Source organism: Oreochromis niloticus, linkage group LG16 (assembly GCF_001858045.2).
Source record: "Oreochromis niloticus isolate F11D_XX linkage group LG16, O_niloticus_UMD_NMBU, whole genome shotgun sequence".
In the NCBI taxonomy this organism is placed as follows: domain Eukaryota; kingdom Metazoa; phylum Chordata; class Actinopteri; order Cichliformes; family Cichlidae; genus Oreochromis; species Oreochromis niloticus.
The window spans coordinates 23,934,529-23,960,597 of record NC_031987.2 but is presented as its reverse complement, the minus strand read 5'-3'; the positions used below and the strand labels follow the sequence as shown (position 1 = coordinate 23,960,597).

At 40.3% G+C, this 26,069-nt stretch overlaps 2 protein-coding genes across 4 annotated transcripts in view; one reads left to right on the top strand and one right to left on the bottom strand.

The window, feature by feature from the left end:
• The window catches only part of cerkl (CERK like autophagy regulator), a 31,681-nt gene extending 30,365 nt beyond the window's left edge, over positions 1–1,316 (top strand). For both annotated transcript variants that reach the window (XM_003451595.5, XM_005475416.4), the window contains one exon: positions 386–1,316. In XM_003451595.5, the coding sequence (XP_003451643.1) occupies positions 386–464 (79 nt within the window). In that variant the 3' untranslated portion in view covers positions 465–1,316. The remainder of the gene's footprint in view (positions 1–385) is intronic.
• itga4 (integrin alpha 4) lies at positions 1,044–24,226 on the bottom strand. Of its 2 annotated transcripts, none has more exons than XM_019353317.2 (29): positions 23,840–24,226; positions 22,244–22,429; positions 21,706–21,824; positions 21,380–21,480; positions 19,993–20,125; positions 19,006–19,073; positions 18,576–18,711; positions 15,036–15,121; positions 14,829–14,891; positions 14,611–14,751; positions 14,200–14,308; positions 11,846–11,940; positions 11,354–11,444; positions 11,225–11,270; positions 10,806–10,960; positions 9,488–9,642; positions 9,212–9,364; positions 8,613–8,689; positions 8,123–8,264; positions 7,212–7,313; positions 6,830–6,906; positions 6,493–6,582; positions 6,225–6,312; positions 4,168–4,275; positions 3,937–4,062; positions 3,678–3,803; positions 3,497–3,595; positions 3,256–3,375; positions 1,044–3,057 (listed from the first exon to the last, which is right to left on the bottom strand). In XM_019353317.2, the coding sequence occupies exons 2-29, from the start codon at positions 22,414–22,416 to the stop codon at positions 2,956–2,958; spliced, it is 3,081 nt and encodes a 1,026-aa protein (XP_019208862.1). In that variant the 5' UTR covers positions 22,417–22,429; positions 23,840–24,226; the 3' UTR covers positions 1,044–2,955. The 2 variants fall into 2 exon arrangements, with proteins under 2 accessions (XP_019208862.1, XP_013130711.2); XM_013275257.3 differs by having other exon boundaries at positions 23,863–24,226.
• Positions 24,227–26,069: the final 1,843 nt, after the last annotated feature.

The following is a 26,069-nucleotide window of genomic DNA, read 5'->3' as shown; positions in this document are numbered from 1 at the left end:
TTTCCAGTGGCCCTAATCCTCTTCCATAGTATCTCAGTATGATGTTCAGTGAGTTCTTAAAAGATTTGAGGAAACTGGACAAATGGAAGACAAATGAATTAGTGACCGGCCTAAAAAGCAGATAATATGATCTGAAAGTCATGTCGAAATTCATCGAAAGAAATTGAAAAAATTAACAAAAACCTGAAAATGCATCTGATCCATCTGCTGCTCACTGAAGCCTCATTTGAAATGGTCTCAGTTTAAGTGTGGTTGTTACATTCTGTGACATTTACATCAATATCAATCAAGAAATGCTCCTGCAACCATAGCAACATGTCTGCAGGTCCTTAATATCCACCTGACTGTGTGTCTGTGTTTCTGTTTGTCTTTGTGGTGCATTCAGAGTCCACCCAAGACTCATCACTCTGTACGGTGAGGAGGTGGAAGAGGCCGAGTCGTCTGTCTCCTGCAGCTGCATCTGAGAACAACAAGGGGGCGCTGCTCTGTGTGACACTCACCACAGTAACCAAAATGACTCAACAGTGCTCTTTGTACAGACTCTGAACTCACAATTTGAAACTTTGGTCGTCCGCCCATGATTTTACCGATAAATACAATAAAAAAAACTCCTTTACTTTAAAGCTAGATTAATTTTATATTCTTTTTATCAAAGCATAATGTGAATGTTTTGTAAGTTTTATTCATGTATCAGCTGCAGAACTGACCAATGTACATAAAAATGGTTTGTTTACAATTTACTACAGTTTCATTACCCATTTCTCTCAGATCATGTGACTTTAATTTCATATGTTGCTTTTTTTCATCCAGTTTTTGTTTCTGTGGCAGAGAACAAACTTGTTTAGTTTGTGTTCAAAGCCCAGTTTATTTCACCTAAACTGATTCCCAAAGGGTTCATGTTTGAATAAAGGTATTAATAGGTGACTTTTCTATCTGTGCAGACGATGGTGAAGCAAAACCAGACCTGATGTATTCATTGCATGTAGATTCTCATTTTGACTCAAATCATACTGCGACTGGAATAAAGTATAAGAATCAAGCTGTTTAAATAGAAAATCATTTATTTTAATAGAAAAGTGTTGCTAAAAGCAGTGAGACTCTCCAGTGCAGAACAACTTCACATAAGAACATCAAAGTCACTTATTAAAATATTAAAACACTCGGTGTGACTCTGTGAGGTGCATTTGTATTAAACGCACACCGGAGGGGAGGGCAGCAGCTGAGTGAACAGTCTGCATGGAGACCGTTAACACAATGCTTTTTTAAAAAAGTTTTTTTATTACTTGAACCAACAAGTTCTCAGTTTCAAAAGCCCAGGTGTCAATTTTAGGAAGTATGACTGAGAAAACTGACCACATCAAACTTGTTTACTTAGTGTTTGTGATGCGTCTGTTCAGAAGATGGAGCTTTACTTTGAGAGCTCAGGCCATAAACATTCTTTTAAAAATGGTGATTTCAAGTAGTTGTCGATCATTAGATCTCCCACCTACCTCACACTGGTAGGAGTGGTTAACCTTAAATGTGCTTTATTTAAAATGCATCACATTTATGTTTTTTTCCTCTCTTGTTTTATTTGTATTAATTTTAATTTAAAGAACTCCCACAGGACAAACTTTTTCATGGGCATCACATTGTGATTGTTACCACATTAAAAGAGCCTTCGTGCCTCATTATGTTTGATTCTGTGTGTTTGACACTCCTGAGCCCAAAAGGAGAAGGAGTGGAGGAGAAATGCTCATTTCTAGCTGCCCTGCGTGGTGCACTTGTGCTCATGTGGCTGTACATTGTTCTCATTGTTTTTCCCTCCACATACCAGCATGGCTTCCTGTTTTCTTCTTCCCTGCATGGCTTCCAAAATGAAGACAAAGCGTCAGAGAAACTGCAAACAAGTGTGAAATGAGGCTCACGGGGAGGGAGGTTAAGGAACCATAGCACCAGGAGGCAGCACAATGGAGGATTCACTGTATTAGAAAGATCCTGCATTCTGCTAATTTTTCCATCCTCTGCCCTGAAATTTCTATAAATCCTACTTCAAAACTGCCCTCAGTTTCCTCTATGGTGAAGCAGTTTGCAAAAGCAGGAGGGTAAGTAAAAACAGATAGCGCTAATAAGCTGATCATGTCCTCCACATTGGAGTATCCAGCCAGTGGTCAGCATTAGCTCAGTGAACTAACTTTGTGCAAAACAAAAATGTGTGGATTTGCATCAGATGAGCTGATTGTGCCATAAAAATTTGCTGGTTTAAGCAGAGGAGACACATCCCAAAACAAATAGTGGGAGGCAAAAACGGTGTGATCACCCCTGTTACCAGCAAATCCCAGCAGCCATCACCTTCTTCCTCCAGCTGGACGACATCCAGTGTGAGCCACAGGCGTCAAATGATGCAGCACAGCCAGTGAGTCAGCTCTTTGTGTGTGTGTGTGTGTGTGTGTGTGTGTGTGTGTGTTTTGGTCAGCAGGTGAACAAAATTCAGAAAATAAGTTACACAGACAAAAGGAAGGTTTCCCAGAGCTACGAGCCAATCAGAGGCAAAGTTTAAATCACCTGAGATCATAGAAAGTGATGTTCTTTGTTTTGTTTTCTCCTAAAAAAAATGAAGGTCATTAATCCCAGGAAGCTCCGAGGCTTTCCGATAGGTTCAGATTTGATGACTTCCGGTTCACTTCCCTTTTAATTAATCCTCTATCCATCGAACACTGCAGTCTTTTTTCTTTCAGGTCTTTGGATTTCTCTGGTTCCTTTTTGTGAAGGCATGTCGGCAAAATAGTTTAAAAGGTCACAGTCAGATTCAGGAGGCGTTCACTCTCACGTGTTAGACTCAAACCCTCGGAGCATAGACGGATTTCACTGACCGATGACGTCCACAGTGCTGCAGTAAGACCGTGGCATGATAAACACTCTTTCATAGGTACAATGTGAACTCCATCAGGTCACGGGCAGAGAGAACAATCCGGGTTAGGTAGTGCTTTCTCTTTTGCTGTGCTTGGGAACGAAGTCCCAGCTGTCTCTGTTGAACTCTTCCTCCTTATGATGTAATTCTCTCTTGAAGAATCCAGCCTGACGGACAAAGAGAAGGAGAAAACGTGAAGCCTGTGTATCAACTGCAAACATTAAACTGCAACATAATGTGGTTGATCAGTACCGCAGAACTGAGGCATGATATTTTACAAGATGGCAGATTGTTAAAATACACCAGTTATTGTTGGGAGAATCGTCACAAAAATGAGTTTATGTTGCAAAACAAAAATTGAGTACCTTCCACAGACACCAGATGAGAGCTGCCAGGATTGTTAACCCCACAGCTAAACTGACAACAACAATGAAGATTTTCACCATTGCTGAGGGTTTCTGGGTAAAAACAGCTTCCACCAATACCTGGAAAAAGTGCAACATACATCTTTAACATTGCTGCACCACGGCCCAGACTCAACTGTGAAGCCCAGACTCTCGGATCACACAGCAGTGTGCTCTGATTGGCTGCAGGGTTTTTTTTTACCTGTGCTACAGGATGATCCTGGATCAGGATGGTGTTATTATCTTGTTTAGGTGATGACATCACTGCTGTGCTTTCCAGGATCATGATCCCATGGCGACCCTGAGACACGGAGAAAGGCATCAGGGACCAGAAACTCTGGCAAAATGCAGTGAAATCAGTCGTCTGCGTGTGAGTGTGTTACCGGAGCTTGCCGTAGTACGGCAGGATTCAGGTTGGCTTCCAGTTGGATGGTGACCTCTCTCCCCGCCTCCAAATTACCGAGGCGACACACCAACCACTCACAAGCCTTATCAGTGCGGCCACAAAACTGAACATAGAGAACAAAATTCAAGTTTGCACCCTTGCATAAGCTGTATCTGAGAGACCACATTTTTATGTGTGTGTGTGTGTGTGTGTGTGTGTGTGTGTGTGTGTGTGTGTGTGTGTGTGTGCGTGCGTACCATTCTACGGGTGGAGGTGGGCGAAAAGAAGAAGATGAGTTGTTTGATGAAGGAAGCTTGAGGGACGTCGCAGTCGTTGATGACTGAAACAGTTGTGTCACTGATGTAACACACACCTTGAGACGACTGCAGAGAGAATTCATGTGTTAGTACGGTCTGTCCTGTCGCCATTTACGAATAACTTTTTTCACGCTAGTGTCAAACCCAATGCAGATGTTTGTGTTGATGTACCTGCCAATCGATCACTTGCAACAGCCTGTGACGGTAAGGTGCGAGGATCTTCGGCAGCGCAATTTCAACCACAGTGTCGACTGATCTGCTGGGACCGGAGTTTAACACCTGCAGGCAGATGGAACAAGATGCTGAGACTCTCTAAGGCAAGGACGTGTTCATATCAAGAGTCCTGTGTATTTAGCTTGTATTTTTTCACCTTTTGATGTGTGGGCACCAGTGAAAGTAAACCAAATGAGCACAAACATAGCAACAACTTCCTGTTTGTTTCTGAACACTTCCCTTTAAAGAGTTGCTAAAAATTGTTGATTGGCTCCAGTTTTCATGATGTGCTACTACTACTAAGACCAAAGGTTCCCAATTGAAACCAGAAAGACCAACTCACAGATGACCACTTTCCTAAACTCTTCATCCAGTGTTGATGAAATTGGACTTGCTGTGAAGTTTTAGCTTCACATATGAAATTGTATTTTTGGACAGCTGCATATATTTTTTATTTTGGCCAAACTAGTCATTCTTCTGTTCCATTTTCTTTCACAATATGCTGTTGAAAGTACCGTGACACACAGAACTCTCACCGTGATCTCTGCATTTCCTAATTTGCTGACCTACATTCTTAAATAAATAAGTTTGGTCATGCAGACATCTATACACAAAATGTGACCAAGTGATGAAACCAACATGTGCACTTAATATTCTGGGGAACTTATAAAACTGATGTTGTGACACTTCAGTGTGTCACAACATCCCACCTTGACACATCTAACTCTTCATAAACTCAGTACATAAGTCCATCCATCCTTTTCCGCTTATCAGGGTTGTGTATGTGTGTGTGTGGAGATGGTGGAGTCAAGCTCAGGACCTTCTTGCCTTGAGGCATCAGTGCTAACCACTGTGCCACCGTGCTGCCAATACTCATATAATATGTCATATTTATATAGTCTTTTTTATATATTTATAGACCTCTGTTTTGGATTTTTCTATTTTTCCATAATGAAGAAAGGTAAAACGTCAGGTAAAATTGATCATCAGTAGATGAGAAGATGTAAGTTTAAATTTACGATTAAAAGGAATCCTAAACAATAGCCAGTCAGTTCAGAAGAAGCAGCATAGTTTATCTTTAAAGCAGGCGACTCCTGAAAATTGTTGACCAGCAGCTTTTAGATCTTTTTTATGTTTTTTTGCTATTTTGGGACAAATGTGGGAAAAAACTTTCAGATTTAACACGTTAAAGAGATACACCCAGCTCTACAGCATACAGTTCATTTAAAAGATTAAAGTTGACTGTAATTTTATGAATCGGCTTATATTTAAGACACAGAAGAGGGTTTAAATACAACCTCTTTGTAAATAAAGTGAATGACGACTAACTGATTTTTTTTAGCTTCTGATTCAGCGTCAGGGTCCTGCTACTATACTTTTTTATTTTACTTAGATGTTTTTTTTCCTGATTGCTTATGCCTCAAAGTTGGAGACAGTAAACATTATTGTCTTTAAACTTTGCGTTTGTGATCAGGAATAAAGCTTGTCATGGTGTAGTGGTTTAAATTTGCTTAAAAAAGATCATTGTTTGTTTTCACGAGAAGACACAAACCCCGTTTGGGGTTGTGTCAGGAAGGAGATCCGGCATTAAAAATCTGCCTAAATCAAATACACAGAGTTGCGATCCCCTTGTGAATATGGGAGCAGCTGAAAGTAGCTTTTTATTGTCCTGGTCACAAAATCAAATTTTGACAATAACAGTATCATTTTCATTTTTGATAAAATGGAAAAAAAATGGGAAATATAGTATTATAATGTTATACTGAGTGACATGTTTTAACAGAACAGATTCACTGTTTTTAGTATTACTATAACATACATAGGGGCAGACATACACATAAATCAAACTGTCTGCAAATGCGTATAAGTCTGCCAACGTTAAATGTTAAATTTAACCTCAATGAGCTCCATCTGTTACTGTTTTGCTTGTTTGGCATTTAAAGAATCCAGAAGTGTGTTTGCATTCTGTCTGATCACATATAAAAAAAAAAACCCTCTGAATCAGGCTGACCTACCTTGTATGTGTAATTGAAGCTTTCTGAATAGCAGTTAGTGGGAATCAAGTCTTCATCTCCAATTTCAAAAGAGGAGGGAGTCACAAAACTGTAAACAGGCAGACAGAAAGCATTGGGATTACTTATCTGGAGTTAAATATGTCCTTTATTTCTGCACTCTGAGGAAAAAATGTCGTTCACATGAATTTCACTGACACGGTTAAAAAAAAACACCCCAAAAAGGCTTTGACAAAGCAAATGACAGTAATGCACAACAAGGTGAGCTCACCCGTGGATGTTCACGTTGACTCCATATTTGAGAGGAAGGGTGAGGCTGATGGAGTTGTCATGGAGATATTCCCTCCTCTCATAGTTATCACTGAAGAGAAAATAAATTTCACGTATTTTTACTCCCTGATGGTTCGATTCAAGGTTTAAAAGTCTATAAAGCTATTTCATATTCAGTATTGTTTCTTCTTCTTCTTTAATGTCCACATTAATCTGCATTCTGCATACTCCTTTATAAATAACACTTTAGCTTCATACATTAGTTTGCTTTACTGTCTTAGCTTCCTTGCTGCGTTGTTCTCCTCAGAAAAACGATGAGGTGAGCGGAGGAGATTTACCTGCTGGCGTTGACGTGGATGAGGTTTTGGCCAGGTGTGCTGTTCTGGTTGACATCCAACAGAAAGCTGATATTCAGCTACAAAAAAAAAAATATTACTTAACATCTTCCTTCTTTATGACTTTGCTGCTGGAACTTTTTTACACAATACGGGAATCTCTACTCTAAACCAGCTACGGTCCGTTTCACCAGATAGTTTTGCAATTTAATGATAAGCCGAAGAAAAATGGAGAACTGAAAGTGCAAAACCCCGCTTTGACCTTTGATCTCTGGACCACAGGAAGTTGAGGACAAATAATAGCTGGCTGGAGCACGACATTCAGGTTCCTCATAATTTTGGTATCTGATCAGTGTGTGATTACCTCCAATTAGCTCAGGCTTACCTGGGTGTGCGCTGGAAGGAGGAAGCTGGTGACGCTGCAGTCAACACCCACTGTTGTAGCGTTGACTTCCTGTGTGACATCACATCTGACCACATTGTCCTCCTGGTTGAAGAGAAGCAGGCTTGTTGTGGATGCGTTATGTATTTTAATGTTGACAATCATCATTTAACAGTTAATGTTGAGTGACTGTCTGTTTACACAGCAGTTTTAACTGTAAGACCAGCCATGAAACATACTGCTGTCCATTGTATCTACCTATGGTTGCTGATGACACTGTCTAAGAGAGTAGCAGTCTGCTGTTCATCTTCATCTAGGTTCTCAAATAGAGTTCTTTTTTTCCAAGAATGATGGCACTTTTTTCTCATTTTACCCAATCAATTTACCCTCTGGCAGCTTACTCAGCCAGGACCATTTAGGAGTACATACATGACGGTAAGTACGTTTTTCTGCCCTAAAAATGACCCTGAAACACACAAGCTACACACCATTTATCTATTGATTCAGTTCAGTTTTATTTATATAGCTTCAAATCACAACAATGGTTGCCTCAAGGCTCTTTGTGAGGTAAAGACCCTACAGTAATAGAGAAAAAAACGAACAATCAGAAGAAGAAATCAGACTTGGCGACAGTGGGAAGGAAAAACTCCCTTTTAACAGGAAGAAACCAGGCATAAGAGATTAAAGTTAGTAACTGATGCAAAATGGTGTATAAACACATAGAGAGTGAGAGAGCTGAGGCGTGTAAAGAAAAACACTTGGTGCATCATGGGAACCCCTCCCTAAACCTATTGCAATTTAACTAAGGGAGGATTCAGGGTCACCTGATCCAACCCTTACGATAAGCTTTGTTAAAAAGGAAACGTTTAAGCCAAATCTTAAAAGTAGAGAGGGTATCTGAAAGTTTGACTCACATTTTGCAGTACTTTAATGTAGTGGATGTTGCTCGGCAACCGTAGCGTCAGTCGTGGCAGGAAGGCATCATCTCCAGAGTTCAGCAGTGAGGCTTTCAACATGATAGTCTGCCCGGATCCCAGCGCAAAGTACTCCTGCTGACTGAAGACAAACACGACAAACAACAAGCATCGCTGGAGTTACAATCAGAATCAAACTTTCTCTACTGTTGAAATACTTTTGATTTCTTTTTTGGTTTTAACTTGCAGATTTTTACAGTTTGATCTCAGGAGCCCAAAGTGTGAAGCTGAATCTAACCAGTAACTCTGGCACTTACTAATTACAACAGCATACAGCACACATTTATTCTCTACACAAAAATATGCAAACACAACAGCTTGATATCCTTTTTTCTTTTTTTTCACGTATATCCCGGTTGTTTCCCAGGTTTCTTTTGTCATTCACACACAGCTCCCTGCAGTGTGTGTGTGAGAGAGAGAGAGATCTTACTGTGGGAGCACTAGATGAGCTGACAGCTGCATGTTTGTCGAACAGTTCACCAGGGAGCAGGAACGAGCAAACCGAGTCTGAGAGAAAGAAAAGAAGCAGCGGGTTAGCGGCAGCCGTGAGAATAAATAAACATTTCGATTGTGTTACTTCACTGATAACATCAAACAACTTGAGAGGTTTAATAAAAAACCCCTGATGACTAACTCCACCTGTGAATTCCTACTTGTAAACTGTTCCTGCACTGCTTTATGAGTGTGAGCAACATGTGGGGGACACACACAGCAGGAGGGTGTTAATGTGCTGAGATGCAGCTGAAAGCACATCTGGATAGGCAAGATGGTGTGTTGATACACAAAGGTCGAACAAAGATAATAATAATTTGCAGATGGCTTAATGTGTTAGTTTAGCAGTATGCTAAACCTATGTATAGGTTTGTATTCATTTATAGATGATTAAGCCAAATAATTGTGTTGTAACTGCAAGTAGAAATTTTTCATTTTTTAATGAGAGCAGATTTATAAATATAGATATTGATTACTGCATGCATGATGAGCTGTTCTAGCTGGTATTTGCTGGGTGTTTGTATGCTAGCTTGGTACCTGGCTGGTGATGGTGTTGCGGTGTCCTGCGCTCCGCTGCAGAATGGGTTTTAACGGAGGGAAGGATGTAGAAGAGGCTCTGCGGCTGTTTGTCTCCCTGAGACTGTAAGAAACCACAAACTGAACCGGCGTAAAAATGTCCCTCACATCTTTCTGTTGGAGGAAAGAAAAAGGAGTCAGAGGAGGAAAGATAAACTTTTTAGCATCACTGCTGTTAATCCAATCAGTGCATCACATGTTAATATGCCCAAAGTAGACAGTGGGTGAGTATATTACCCTTTGGTAAGCCACATGGGTCACACAAGTGAGATGCCCCTGTCGTGCTCGTACACGCTCATTTGTGATATTGGACGATCCGTTACCGTGGAAAAAGAACCGAGGTGGGAAGGAGGGTTTATGGAGGAGGTCAGAGGTCAGATTATACTGAAGATCTAAAAAAGAGAAGAGAGAAATAACCTTCAAAAATCAGACTGTGCACTTTGTGCAAAACAAATATTGCGATTTGGAAAAGCTATCATCCAATCCCAGCACTGAAACTCCAATTAGGCACATTGCTGTTGTACAAGAGAATAGAGGGACAAAGAGAAAATGGCTGGAGGGTTGCATTTACGTATTTTATGATAAGGACAGTAGGAGTGTGACTCTGCAGCTTTGGCTGACTGATTACATAAGATTGACCACTACATCTGTTTATGAGATCGTGTTAGAAAGGTTTAGTTCAGATGAGCGGAAAAGCAAAGCTGTCAATTTACCAGTCAATCTATGTCCCCACCCTCACCAATGGCCACAAGGGCTGCACAGTGAAGGAGAAGTGACGAAAATGAATTTTCTCCAGAGACTGGCCTCTCCCTTAAAGATAAGGTGAGGAATTCAGGAGTTCAAGAGTGGCTCAGAGTAGAGCTGCTACTCCTCCACATTGAAAGGAGGCAGTTGAGGTGGATTGGACATTTGAGTAAGAGGCCTCCTCAGCGCCTCCCGGGTGAGGTGTTCTGGGCATGTTCTTCCAGGAGTAGGCCCAGCGGTAGCCCTAGGGCATGCTGCACAATTATTAATTTACATACTGTAAGGTAAAGACTCTGCAATAATAAAGAGAAAACCCCAACTATCAGATACACTTGGTGACAGTGGGAAGGAAAAAATCCTTTTTAACAGGAAGAAACCTCCAGCAGAACCAGGCTCAGGGTGTAGCAGCCATTTGCTGTGACCAGTTGGGGGTGTGGGGAGGGAGACAGGACTAAAAAAACACTGTGGAAGAGAGCCAGAGATTAATGTACAGTTTATATATCTTAGTTGGGCTGGGAACAGCTCAACGTTTCCCTGGATGAGCTGGAGGAGGTGGCTGGGGAGAGGGGACATCTGGATTTCTCTGCTTAGGCTTTGGGTGCCACTGGGGATTGTTGCTGCTGTTTTGGTGAGTAACATCCACAAGAATGACTGGTTCCCCAGCAAAATACTGCATTATAGCAAGTTTTTCCAGTCAGCTCTCAGTGACTCTAATGATGTGCTTGACTGGTGTTTACTTTTAAACATAGGTAGCATTTAAATTTTATAAATTAACAGATAATAGACTAAAGAGGTGCATTTAGGGCAGTACCTATGTGCCCTCTGAAATGTCTGGATTGGACACTGAAGCAGATGGTAACGTTAAAGCAGGGAGCTGGATGCCTGAGCTCTCGGCACAGCGCCATCCGATCGTCGATCTGCTCCGGCAGGATCAAAGACGCGTTCACTTGAATCACTGGACGGGTCCTGCAGCACAAGCACACAGTCAGAGAAATTATCACAGCATGCAGACTGGGGTTTATGAATTACTGAAAACAACTGAAAACAAATAAAGCAGGTGGATTTTGTTATTTTCACCATATTTTCCACAGATGTTGGGACACTTTTGGTTCTCTTGCAGTCTACATACATTAAAAAAAAACATTCCTGTTCACTACTATGAGAAGAGGGTAACTACAGATGGAGTCTTTTTGGGTAATGTTTCAACAGGAAGCTTCAGTGAGGACTTACCTGAGAACCACAGCTGAGTCAGAAAGGAACGCACCAACTGCCACATCTGTAGAGATAGAGAGGGTTCAGCGTGCTTAAAATTATCTAATGAAACAAATATGGCAGAAGTTGTGGCACAAAATTGTTTACCTTTGTAACCGTTATCATCAATGTCAATGCCAGAGCTCAGCGACTGGCCGAACATCCTGAGGTCATGGCCAAGGGTGGATCCAGTAATCCTCTGAAAGCACAACGGTAGGGATATCATGAAAGCTAGTGGTGTAATGGTATTACTTAAAAGCACAGGAGGATATAAGTACTAATGTAAGCAAGTGCAAGTAAGTGTTCAACAAAGACCCCAAGGTCTTTTCTCTTCACCGACACTAATATTAATCTATTCTATTTAATTGTTTATTAATCTCTCTTTGAGATATGACCGCAAGGGGATCAGGTCAGATTTTGCATTTTTCTTAGACATGTTATTGCACTGGTAAGTAAAAAGTAAGTAAGTGACATTTTTACCTGCACGTCATCCTCATTTATAGCCCTTGCCTGTCACTGAAAGACATTCTTATCTTTTTTCATTTGAGAACCTGCAGTTTTTCTTTTTTTAAGCCCTGGAGGTTTTTGCTCAGTTTGTACCTGGGATGGAGTTGATGAGATGCCCTCTTTTCTGCCATTGTAGATGTAAACGGCTCCTTTAAGGTCGTCTTCATGTGGAGCACCAATCGCCACATCTACACACACACACACACACACACACACACACAATTTTGTATTAATATACTTGAAAGGACTCTTGTTTTCACTTGTCACTAACCTACAGTGCCATGAAAAAGTGTTCATCCTCTTCCTGATTTCTGTCTTTTTTTTGCACATTTGTACTTAAATGTTTTAGATCAACAAAGAAATTGTAACACTAGTCAGAGAAAACCTGAATAAACACAAAATGTAGGGTTTTTTTTTTTACATAAATTATGATTTAATTTAATAAGGGAAAACATTTATCCAAACTTACTTTATGTGAACAAGTAATTGCTCCCTAAGCCTTATAACTGGTTGTGCCACCCTTGGCAGCAAGAACTGCAGTCAAGCGTTTGGCAATGAGTCTTTCACATCACTGTGGAGGAATTTCGATCCACTCTTCTTTGCAGAACCTCAATGTGTCGGATTTATTCAGAATACACTGGAGGGTTTTGAAGCACGAACAGCCAAAGCATCTCAATCAGATTTGAGTCCAGATTTTGGCTTGGCCACTCCAAAAAGCCTCGTTTTGTACTTTTTGGGTTTGGTTTAACCATTCAGAGCTGGACTCCCTGCATGTATCTGATCGTTGTCAGGCTGTGAAATTAAACATTTTTTAAAAACTGCATTTTGTATTTACTCAGGTTATCTTTAGGATGGGACAAATTGTTTTTCACAGAACTGTTTCAGCCTAACCTCAGCTTTGATTTCTTTTCTTCAAAGCAGTCGTTAGTTCTTGTGACTTTTTACATAAAATTTTCACACACTTTACCATTTACTAATCTTTAAATTCACAGGGTAATATTTGTCCTTTCTTGCTTTTTCAGATGGATAAAAGTATGCAAGAGTATATAAACATGAGTAAACACCAGTATGGTCTTTTAATATTTAACTAAAGTGTTCTTAAAATATTGAGGTCATGGACACACTAATGCACTCAGAGATACTTCCATTGTTTCAGACATCAGCACACTGATTTACATTTATTTCTTGCCTTACCATATTTCCTAGTTTACTGTAAAGCTAAACTTAAAATCAGTCTTCATAGTAAAATTTCATGACTATAACTTTTCCTTTTTTCTCCAAAAGGTAGGTGGGTCCACCCTGTGTGTGTGTGTGTGTGTGTGTGTGTGTGTGTGTGTGTGTGTGTGTGTGTGTGTGTGTTAGTGAACAGATACAGTGTGTCCCCAGACCATGGGTACACACACACCCTTTTATCTAGCTGTGGCAGATTAGAGGGCATGTTCAGTTACAGAGCAACAACAGTATGTCATTAACGTTTAATGAACATAATAACACCCTCCACCCCTCTCACAAACACACACGCGTACAAACACACACACAGAAGGTAGGGGTCTTCATGTATGTGTTAGGGCGTTGTGTTGAAGTCTGTGTGATGTTCCTTATTTATCGGGAAGTCTCAAGTAGTAAGGCGCATAAAATACATCATCACTACATAGCATGTTTTTTGTTATGTAGCTCAACAGCCAGTTAAGTAATGTAGTAGCATTTCTAATGTTTGTGCTAATGGAGTAGATCTGTGCAGAAAGTAAAGAGAGCAGCACTTAAAGCTCTCTAATTACCACTGTCAAGGTGCCCTGGAGCACACAAGTGAACCCACAGCTGCTCACTCTGGGTTTTGTGCTACTGTGACAGCTACTGAAGCAACAGCAGAGCATGTGCTGTTAGCAGTAGCAAGAGCAGAAACAGTAAAAGCAGGAGTCGTTTCTAAAGTATAGTACTTATCACACAAGTATAGTACTTATTTGCAGTACAAAATCTTCTGTTATTTGTAGTACTTGGAAGAGAATGAAAAACAATGTTGCAATACTCTTAGTGCTAGGTATAACTAATAGGATTTGCAGGCAGGGTCGCCAGCAGTAATATTAGCAGTGGGACTAGTAGTATCTGAAGTAACAGGGTAACAGTTACTTAGACTTCATGGTTTTTGTACTAGAAGACAGTTAAGGGGATATTTACATTTTGCAATAGTACTGCCATCAGGATTTATCTTTACTTTTATTTTTATTGGTATATATATTTTCTTTAATGTATTTTTAATACTAAAAGTATTTATAGGAGAAGTAGTCTTCAGAAGCATGAAAGAAAATTTTATAAACTTCTAGCACTAGCATTAACTGTCACATATTCAGTAATTCTGGTTGTAGTAATATCAGCGGTGTTGTGTATACCAAAGCTTGCTCCACTAAAAAAAACAACAACTTCTAGATCGGTCGGCGTTTGTTCCCTACCAGGGTAACCATCGTCATCCAGGTCTCCCAGGTCTGCGATGCTCTCTCCAAATCGGGCGGCGTAGGCGTTGCTGCCAGTCAACTGAAACTGCTCCTCCTCTAGCTTTGCCTGAGAAAGGACACAGGACACGATAACATGTTGTCCCAGAAAGTGTAAAAAAAAAAGAAAAGAAAGTCTGTGTTCACGATCAGGTTCCTTTATTTTTAATTTCAAACACTCGTCCGCATAGCGTCAAATAAATAAAATAATTTTTCAAATATAAGAGATGAAAAATAAGTTTTCATCTCTTCAGGGAAAGTTTTACTCGTTATACATGGATGTATGGAACTGTGAAATAGGGATTGACAGCAGAAACAGTCAACACATCACAGCATCACAGTAAAATAATACCATGCTCAGTGTTTGCTTACCTGCCCCTGGTTGATGTACACATGGACTCTCCCTTCTTCTCTCACGTTGCCCGTTGCCATCGGAGCACCGACCAACAGGTCTGACAATCCATCGGCGTTTAGGTCCACCACACAGACGCTGGAGCCGAAGTAGGATCCCAGCTACACAAAGACATGAGCTAAGTGCTAAGCAGGCAGTTGCTTTGAATGGGGAGTGTTAATGCTAAGGAGCTTCATACCTCTTTTCCAGACACTTGCGCGACAATCCGTAGCACGCTGTTGTCTGCTGTAAAGATGAAGACCTGCACAGTGTATACACACAGTCACTGAATTTAACATCACATCTGCTGTACATAACACAAATCAGAAATCTTTACATCACTGCACCAAAGATGCAGTGAGGATGAGGCTGGCAGTGCGGCCCTTGCAAGTCAGGTAGGTCTTACCTTTCCCTTCTGATTGTATTGTGGAGCTCCACCCACCACCTCCACACTTGCAGGACTCAGGAAGTGACCAGCTCCGACAGAATAGCCTGAACAACAGCAGGTCACATGATTAATTTAGGTAAACTTTAATTTGGGTAAAGTTTTGATCCATTCTCATCTGCTTATCCTTATCAGGGTTGCGGTGGGGCTAGAGCCTATCCCAGCTACAGGTCACCAGTCTGACACAGGGCTAACACAGAGAGAGTGCCTGGGTGAAGTTTACTTTAATATTAATACTCCACTAAGTTTTAAAAGTGTTAATATTCTTATGTTTGCCATACTCTGCCTGATAATAACAATTCTGTCCTTTTACTTAAACTGCTATTTGCACAGTGTGGCACTTTTTCATATGACTGAGGCGTAGCCGTGGGCACAAGGATCCACACGAGTGTGCAGGCATGTCACATAATTCACACTTGTACAAGTACACATACACTTGTAGGTGATTCTAGAGCAACCGATTCAGGAAATGTCTTGTGAAGCAGGACAGGAACCATCAGAGCTCTGTTCATTCATTTGGCACAAGCCTGTGTTCACAGCTAACCTGCAAAGCTATGTTGTTACGTATTTCCACCACACAGGTGGCTGCTGGACTTCCCAGTTGAAAACTTTTACCAGCTCCTGACTAAAATGTTTTCAGTATGGCTCTTTAGAGAAAACTGGATATTTCTTTTACTTGTGAAAAGACCTCAGCTAGCTCCTACCCCATTTATAGACTTTAATGCTAAGCTAATCTTCTGCTTCTCAATGTAAATAAATAAATCCTTATGTCATTCATATTATTAAAGCTGTATAAAAACTGATTACAAAGTGTACATCAACCTGAAATGGCAAAATAACGTAGAAACCAGTCTGTTGGTTGACATAATTTTACCAGCAGTGGTGAAAATTTGGTTTATTGGTTAAGGTTTCAGATCAGGTTTGGCATGTGGTCGATCTAAACTGAGGTAAACCATCTGTGTGTGGCGATGCATAGATACAAAAAAGTCAAAAACAACCACAGGCTTAAAAAGAAAAAAAAAAAAAAACTTCCTGAAACTGTTTCCTGTGTGTACACACACACACATAACCACATACACCAGTGGCCTGAAGACAAAACTCAGTAAAGTTTCGATCCCCATCATAAGTGAGAAGAAACTGTTTTGCAGTCTGAGCTTGTATAGTTGTCATTTCAGCAGCTCCTCAGCTCCTCATCACTGGTGTTTGTGGTTTTTTACGTCCCGTGAGAACCGTGAAGATGTTTTCACCTACAGTTTTCAGAACATAGCACCTCTCTGCTTGGCTTCCTGTTTCTCATGAACCCTGAGAGGTGGCGCATATACTAAAATGAGTTCGTATAGCCTCTATTTCTGACATTATCTTGTGAGAGTTTTTTCTCTTGGTTTCTTAAATGAAAACATAAAAAAATATGACCTATGTCATGTCTATATGTAACCTTTATCCTCCTTAACACATGGGCCAATTTGCACCAACATCATTACAGATTAAGATCTACATGTTATTAGAAAAATATATAAATCTCAGTTCCTTTGATTTTTGTATTTACTATGTTCATCTAATCATCCCCCTGCAAATGCGATGTTATGATCTCTGTTTTCAATTGTTTCACGTGTCGCATTCAACGTGCGTAACTTATATTGTATATTTGTATATAATATTATGTGCAAGTGTGTGTGTGTTTTCGGCATCTGACTATATACACACATAAATTGCTCAAGGATTAATAAAGTATTATGATTCTGATTATACGGCGGTATAAGGCACATATTCAGAATACCAAGATAAATTAACCATACATGTCTGTGCCACACAGGAGTGATGCTAAAAAGTGCAAAACAATGCATCAACACAGGATGTAAAAGTGTACATGCAGGTGTGATGATACGTATTCCTGCCAATGTTTTTAGATAAATCTGCTGATCTAAGAGGCACAAACAAAAGGAGGAGTCTACCAGCAAAGGCAGTCAAGTTATTAAGTTAACATAAATGTAATAATTAGACTTTAAATTAACTTTGCAAATATTTTACAATAAAGAGAAATCAATAAATGAAATAACGTTTGGGCTACGCACACTTTATTTTATACAAGAAAAAACCACTGGGCAACGTGTTCACTGTGAAGCCGTGAGCCTTTTTAGCTCCTGCAGCTATCAGCGGTGACAGTGTTTGCTTTAAGTCAGATAACATGGCGTGCCGATAATTTGGCGCCAAAATGCAAAATCAAGACTTTAAAACGAGACTCTGCAAACCAATGGGTGGCATCAGCGTGGTTATCTCTGTCACATGCAGTTTATGATTATGAGCACACTGTATATATGTGATACAGCTCAAAACGCATATAACCAGTTGACGTTGAAACCAAAGCTACGTGTTTGTCCCCAAATACTTAACAAAGCTTAAAATTGGTTCTCCTGCTAAGCAAAATACTGAATGCATAAACTCTGTTTATATCAACTTCCTTACACTTCCAGGACAGATTTCCAAATTTAACCTCCACCTGGAATCATTTTATTGACTTTAGCAAAGCTAGTTAGACATTTTAATAAATGTGCAGGTTAAGAGAACTCACACTAAACTACGGTTTGTGTTTCAATCAGCTTTTGCTGTTTGGCCACTTCCTTTGCTAAAACTGTTTACACCAACTTCAGCACTTACAAGAAAAAGAGAAAAGGCCAGTGTTCCTCCTTTTTAAAGCCAGAACTGCTTTAATTGTTAGTTTAATTTAATAGTCTTTTCTTATTGGTAGTAAGGGGGAATCATCTTAACAGGTACAGTCAAATAATGACCAGATAGAGTTTTTTCAATGTTTTTGTTTCTATTATTCACATCCCTGTGAAAGCTCCATAAATGGATGAAAGGAAACCTACGACAGTAACTGTAACTAAAATTAAGTTGGACACTGAAGTGAAAGTAAGGTAAGTATCATATTCACAGACAGAAAAAGTGCTACCTCTGTGTGACCTGTTATGATGTCTCCACAGCACACAGCATAGCCATGAGCAGCTGTAACAGTGATCGCATATCCTGGAAGCTGCTTCTTATGACATCATCATGCTTATATTTGAGTTATTATTCCCTGCAGTATTTAAAACTTATGCTAAGATCTGAATAGGTTTGTTGCTTATAGACCAGATCAGACTATACTTAACAAAGCACAGAACATTTCCTTTGGCAGGAAATGTTTGCATGAACAGTAACTAAGGTTGTCTTCTGACCAACATCAGCTTTATGTGAATACCTGTCAGTGAATCTCCTTTCGGACATGAAACATTTTACTTCAACATGGTGGCTACAGTGTGTGAGTGAACAGCAAGCTTCACCTTCACATTTTGTCAATCCAAGCTGCAGAATGAGAATTGTGTTTAAAGGAAGGGACAGAAGCACAGACCGACTCTCTCTGATGAGGCTTGTGGTGAAAGCACATCACCGGAAGGTAGCAGCTGTATTCTGGAAGCGGGCTAACATCAGCAGTGCTGGTAGAGGGGCGGGTGGACTACTTACCCAGGTAGCTTCCAAATTTGACGGCTTCAGTGTTGTCATTATCGAGGTAGGCTGAAATCTTCCCGCTGGTGGTGTTATAGACCAGAACTGAACCCGTCCAGTAAGATGTCCCTGGTGCCCCCATGATGACCAGATCCTGAGAAAGAGAGAGCCTCTATATTATAATGTGATGACTTTATTTAAGCTGCATTATATGTATAGCTGAATATCTTAGATTAACTCTTACATATGCTGCTTTAAAACTGTACTTCTGATTTGATAATGACACAGTTTTGCTCTTTTTTTAAAACCTTGAATTTATTTTTCATAGCCTGAGGAGCAGCAAGAGGAGAGCAGATGGCTTTTTAAAACATGAATGGATCGCGTTCAGTCTGCAGGAGGAAACGGGGATGACGCGATTTTAACAAAGCGTGTTGCTTATGTTACTGACCTCTGTCAGGAAGTTGGAAATACCCGCCTGACATGATCCATAATCCTCCCCAAACTTCCTTTGGTGGTCTGTAGGAGACACACAGGCATGTCAAAAGGTGAAGGTGAACAAACGAATAAATCCCCCCACAGCTGAACAGCTGCTGGTTTCACATGCACACACATTCATATCGCTACAGTCACAGTCATGGTTTTACATATCAGGACATTATTTAAAGATAAAAAGCAAAATAAAAAATAGTCCTTACCAGATGTTACCAGATGTTAAAATCTGGTAAGGAAACTTACAGTTAAAAGACTGTCCCGTTTTCTCTCCCTCCAAATAAGCCATCCTTCTTCAGTCTTTTTTTAATTGCACTGTTATGAACTTTTAACATACTAACTGAGGCCTGTATAGTCTGGCATGTAGCTCTTGGGGTTTTTTGTAATTTCTTTGAGCATTGCACGGTCTGACCTTGGAGTGCATTTGCTGGAGCGTCCACTCCTGGGAAGTCTGACAGCTGTCATGAATGTTTTCCACTTGTGAATAAACTCTCTCAGTGTAATAATAAATGAACCCTTCCCCGACTGATGGGCAGCTTCTCTAAAATCATTGCTGATGTCTTTTCTCCTGAGCATTGTGCTGCTGCTCCAGACCAGCAAACTGCCAACGTTTAATGCATCTGGCTCTTAATTACCTTCTTAATTCCTATAAAATCAGGACTGTGTCTGTGTTTTGACCTAATAGCTGTTAAATGAATAATATCACTGTGTCATTTTAAGACCTGCCACTTTATTTGTATTATGTCCTGATATGTAAAACCACAGAACTGTCAGCAGGTGAGTTTCGTTTTACTATGACAACTGTATGTTTGTGAGCTTTATTGACATCATGGAGTTCTGTAGTTCTTTACCCTGTTCTACAAAAGGTTGCTAGGTCAAAAAGTTGTTCTCTCTAGTAGGAAGAGAGGAATAAGTGTAACCATTAGAGCAGCATGTGTGTGTGTACCTCTGTAACAGGGGATCATAGCGTTGTAAGTTTTCATGTCGCTGCCAAAACGATAACACACCCCATTGGGAAGCTTGTTGTTCTGACCATCTTTCTTTGAGTAGAAGACGTTCTTCCAGCGGTGACCACAGGCCTGAAAACACACACACACACACGCACAAACAACATGTGACATGCACTCATTACTAAGTCACACGTTGGCAGCAGAGTGTTGTTGTTCCCATGACCTAAGTCACTGTAACAGAAACTCTGTGTGTGTGTGTGTGTGTGTGTGTGTGTGTGTGTGTGTGTGTGTGTGTTGAACATTATCATTGTATGTTTCTTTGCTTATTTCCCCCCCTGTGCAACACAGACGATCACAGGAGACACTCGGTGTTGTAAATACTTTCTCAATCACATCACTGCCTCCACTGTGTGTAACAGAAATGCCTTCAGGCTTTTCAAATGTTGCTGTCTGTTGTGCAAATGTTTCAGGCTTTCTAAGTGACTGACCTGCTGTTTAATGACTGCTGACTCTTTGTCCTAAAGCTGGAAGTAAAATGCATTTTTGTTTAAAAAAAAATAAGAGTCCATAACCACTGAGTTTGTTTGTGACACTGTGCTAATGTGCGTTTACTGTTTCTCTACAGTGACCCTGCACCGTGGATTAGTTTCTTTGAGTTCTCTAACTCCCTCTTTTTGCTTCATGTTGTGAGTCATAATGGAGTAAAACAGGGAGTGCAAGAGATATTCATTTGTCACTATAATAAAAAAGAGACACATCCCTAAGTGTGTGAGATCTGCTGATGGCTCAGTGAGCACTGAATTGTGGACATCATTGCTAATGTTACTAATCTAGTCTGATTACCTACCACTTTCCCAGCAACAAACAAACCTAACAGCACAATAGCTCCTCTGAAATGCTTATACAGAGAGACGGATTTTACATAACCAGCACTAAAAGGGATTTCCATAAAAATTGTTAAAAAAAAAAACTTTTTTAGGTTATATATTATATGATGTGGACCATGCCTTCAAAGCACACCACCAACCATCGCTAGCCCTGAAATGTTAAGCACTGCAAACTCTTATCTGCTGGCATTTACAGTCTTTCAGATGGTGTCTGTCTTTTATGACATGCTGGCCTACCTCACTGGAAATACCAAAAGTTTACAGCTTTTCTGAACAGCCACACTGTAAAACGGAGGGAAAAACCACTCTTCACCCAGAATGGTGAACTGCATTTCGTTAAAACTTGCGATTTGTCTGACAGAACTGCCACAACGGCCATGTTGAGGAAACTGCTGAACCAATGAAGATGATAAAACTAAGAAAACTGTGTTTAGTGTCGCTCACAAAGCATTAATAACATGGGGGGGGGAGCACAGAGAGAGTGTGTGTGCGTTACCAGGATGTGTCCTCCTTCCTTTTCAGGTTGTCTGGATAAACTGACGCCCATCCACTGGTGATCACGCTCGGCTTCACACGTCTTTCCACACCGAGTCACATCTGCATACACATGGATACGTGGTTGACTGTCAGCATATCACCTTCACTCACCTTATATAGCATCTACAGTACATCCAGACTTATTAAATATATGTGTTTATAACACTAGCACACTAATGGATGTTTTGGCTGAACTTGCATCTCTCATCTGAGTTTCATCTCCATCAACAGCTGGAGTAATGCAGGGGGAAAAGACTAAACACAAAGGCTGACAAAAACACACACCAGCAGTCATGTGGTGGCATTCCCGGGGTCCAACAGCAGCGATGCTGCAGCGGAGAACAGCTCCTGGAGACACTGAACCATCGAAGGATGTGTTTGCGACTGGCGCTCCAACAACTAACCTAAAAGAGGGAAAGAGAGGCATTTAGCACTGGTTTTGTCTTTGTCTCAAGTATCTAAATGGCATCTGTGTGTGAAGCATCAAAGAGCTGCTCTCATTGGCAAGAACTGGCTAACTGGTGTGGGCACACACACACAAAGTGATACTGTGTGAAGATGGCAGCTTACGGAGCATTACTATGGTAATTAAATCAATTAGAATAAGACTGTAAGAACAGCTGTGAGTTGTTTTACAATTTAAAGTGCATGAGTGAGGTTATTACTAGCATGTAGCATTCTTTGAAATGTAGTTTACGATGATCAACAGCACATCAGTAAACAATCAGTAGTAGATAAACAGATCAAAAGTCAGGGTTAGGGTTGGAGGGGGCTGGGGAGTTGTTAGTAAACCAATAACGTGAATACTAGTAGGGATCCAGACCAGCTCTCTGTGTTGTGGCGATACAGCAGGACTGAGTATCCGAACATGGAGGAAGGCGGGCCTTTAAACTCCAGACTGTGGTCCTGATCCAGACTGTATCCTGCAGCAGGAGGAACCAGGGCCTGAACTAAGACCATGACCAGTGCAGACACACTGGCCGCGGAGACCTTCATGATGGAGGGCAAACTGCAACAAGAAAACAGAGGTTATGCTGAATGAGTACAGGAATTTACATTTTATTGCTACACAGTTGGTCATTGAAGCAAATCTTTAAAGTTTCCTTTAGATTTTTCCCAGATTTTTCTTTTCACAGTTTAGTTGTGTCTGAGTGGGATTTATGTGACGATTGCCCAAAATGTGGCATTCCACAAGTGTGAGGTTATTACCAGCGTTTCCACTGTGGGACATCAGTAATTCATTAAACTGGACTTTATTGAAAAAAGGGGAAATGACTTGTTTGTTGTTGTAATTTCCCAACAAATAACAGAAAATGTATTCTAAAAAAATAAATAAAATCAGCTTTAATTTACTTAATTTATGAGCAATTAATGTCAATCGATACCTGTGATGGAACAAAGTATGTTTAATTCGAGCATGCATCACTTTATTTAACACCACAGTGAGATCAGAGACTACTAGCACGCTAAATATGTCAGCCTGAGTTTTGGCATATGTAAATAAAATAATGCAATCTAATTAAAAGATGAGTTTTTGATGTTTGAATGTTTCACTGAGTCTAGACATGAGATAACCGGGTGATTAAACCAAAAACACCCATACTGATATATATCAACTGTCAGACAGCCTCAGAGTTACTTAGGAGACACACCCCTGTGAAGTACGCTGGTGTCTGGTTTTACATGAAACCACAGGCAGTGGCTGCTTGTATCCAACCACAGACTGAAAGCAGAGGAAATCACTTAATTTGTTCAGGTTAAAGAAAAGTTACATCTACTGTTCCATCAGTATAAAAATCAAAGAGTTTCTGCTGTCTGCTCAGGCTATCAGTTTCCTCTGCTTCCAGCACATATGCAAAGCTCAGCTAACTGTCATCTGGCTGTTTCCTAATCTATACAGCAGGAGAGAGAGTGAGTGAGAGTGCTGCCAATCTTTCTTCTTGTCTAACAGTGAACAAGAAAAAGTCAATCAAGTCGATTTTCCAAAATTGGAGAACTGCCAAATCTATTTTTCATTGTACTTTTGTTTCTCTGGATTTGTTTATTCATCTTAATTTCCTTATTTTAGCCTGTTTGAATCATGGTGGGCTGTGGTTGCTCTTACAGAGTCAAGTACAAAGTGAGCGGTTACACTTTTCTAAATAAACATGAGCTTAATAACAGCTAGTTAAAAACTGTAAGTAATGATCCAGACATTCAAACACACTGTTGTCAAGTTTCCAGACCCCCAAACTTTTGGGTCATATGAAGAGTTATGACTTTACTGCTGCCATTATTACCAGTTTATTTACAGACTCATTGAACAGTTAACACAGAAGTGCTTTTTTCAGCCTGACTCCTTAACCACAGCAGTGTTTGATTCTTCATCAGCTCTATCAGTCATTCACTGTATAAACGGTCCACATTTCGGTTACTGTACCGCTCAGACAGCAGAAAGCCTACCCCGGGTCAGACAGCTGTTATCCCGGGTCAGACAGGTCCAGGGACTGCCGGTGACAGACTCAGGAGAACCGCAGCGCGTCAAAGAAGTCTCCGTTAAATCCACCTTATTATTCCCCGCGGGTCTCGCTCGTGCGTAAATCCTCCTGTTGCTCCTCAAGTCTCCTAAAGAGTCTCGTGCGTGCACCGGCTTCGCACGAGACTTGTAGGTTCTTATTCGGGCAAACACGTGCAACACGAAAGAAGAACTAAGACGATAGAGTCTGAATGTTAAAAACAGAAAAAACACAGTGAAAACATGAGTTGAGCAGAGTTTCACATGGAGTCAATGAAACTGAGAGATGAGCGCGCGGAGACCCTCCCCTCTCTATTTGCGCGCGTGCGTGTGTAACGGTGTTTCCCCCAAGCCCCGCCTGAGCGCGCGCGGTGTGCGTGTGTGTTAGAGTCGTTTCCTCTTCAGTTGTCACTAAAGTGTGAATGGAGTTAGCGCTGCCATGATCTAATGTGACTGTCTGAACCTCTGTGTCTGAACCGCGCAATGCGCGCAGGAAATATTCAGAAACAGCAAATGTGAGAAGTCCTTCTCTTACAGTATGAAGACAAAAAACACAGCAGTCGTGGCCCTAAAGTTTAAAACAGTCCTTTATTCTAAAAAATCCATCCTCACAACGGATGTTTCTATTGTTTTCATTTGTGAAACACGTGAAGCTTTAAGAATAAAGCACTATTCGGCCTGCAAATTATTTTTTTTTTAAAAGATAACGAGTTTGAATTCGAAAGGTTTTTTTTATCCAAAATTATGAAAATATAAATGAACAGAATAGATACTAGAAATGGTTTAATTAAGTATAAAAAATAAAATATCCACAATATGCATTGTTTCAAGTGCTATTAAAACCCGACTGAATGCAATGAGATGCTCGTAAGACTCACAATAACAATGTAAAAAATATAATCACTATTTGGGATTTGGATCATTTTTGCAGTACAGGTTGTTTTCCTGCCAGAAAATATAACTAAAGCATTAAAAAATAACATTTTTCATTTTTCATATAATGCCGTAATATACAATTCTGAAACAATTTCTACAATACTACTTTTACTTTATAGGTCTGAGTATTTCTTTCTCTGCTGCTGAATTATAACTTCGTATTAGTTTCCTCCAGGCCTCTAACTTAATCTTGAGAATTATAATGAAGCAACACAGGGATTGCAGTGAATGCAAAACTCCTTGTTGTTGTGACATTTGTCACCAAAGTTTTTTGCAGAAAAAAAAAAGACCTGATCTGCTGATCACTCAGTGAGTACAGCAAGAAAACATCTAGTGGACATCATTGCTAACAAGCTTATCTGAATATGTTTCACTTTCCCAGAAGCTTACAAATGTATGTACATAACAGACATAACCATCACTAAAGGGATCTGCATTAAAAATGTGACATCTTCATTACATTTATGAAAAGAGGATGTTACATTTTCCTAATGTACTTTTTGCTTCTATTTAAAGTAGTTTATGTCTGCAGTGTGAGCACAGTGGAATGTCTCAGTCATCATGTGGTCTCTAATTCTGGTCAGCTGACCATCTAAAGTATCGTTAACGCTGTGTTCAGAGAAGCAGCACTTCAGGCAGTGTCCAGTCTTTTTTAAACGCCAAAAAACAAAGAAACAGGTAAATAGCTGAGGTTGATGGCAGTGTTAGTTTTGCAGGATCTTGGTTACAACTAAAATATGGATCCAATGTAGGATAACCAGGATTCACCCTCAGGGAACTCTGTAACAACTCTTATTTGGATTAGCTGTTGGAAATCTGTTATGCTTCATCAAAATGGTGTTTGGAGCCAGCAAAAGCACAAAATGTGTTCAAAAGAATGCACGAAGTCCATCTTTAATCAGGTAACTTACAACAGTACAGATTCTGGTGGTCAGATTAGGATACATATCGAGGGATTCCTTTAAATAGCTGCCAGTTATAGCCTGCTGTTTATAGCATGTGTATATTAAAATGATAAGTGGATGATAGAAAAGCTCTCTCAACAAGAACCTTGTGAAATCATTAGCACAGTTCCTTCTTCAGTAAAGATCAATATTCTCGCACCGGGAGAGCATTAACATGCGGATAATAGTGTGTAGCACTTCTGTAATTCCCCTTTCCAGATTTTTAGCACATCTGTAGACTTTCAGCTTTGTAGTGTTGCCTGTTGGTCACCAAG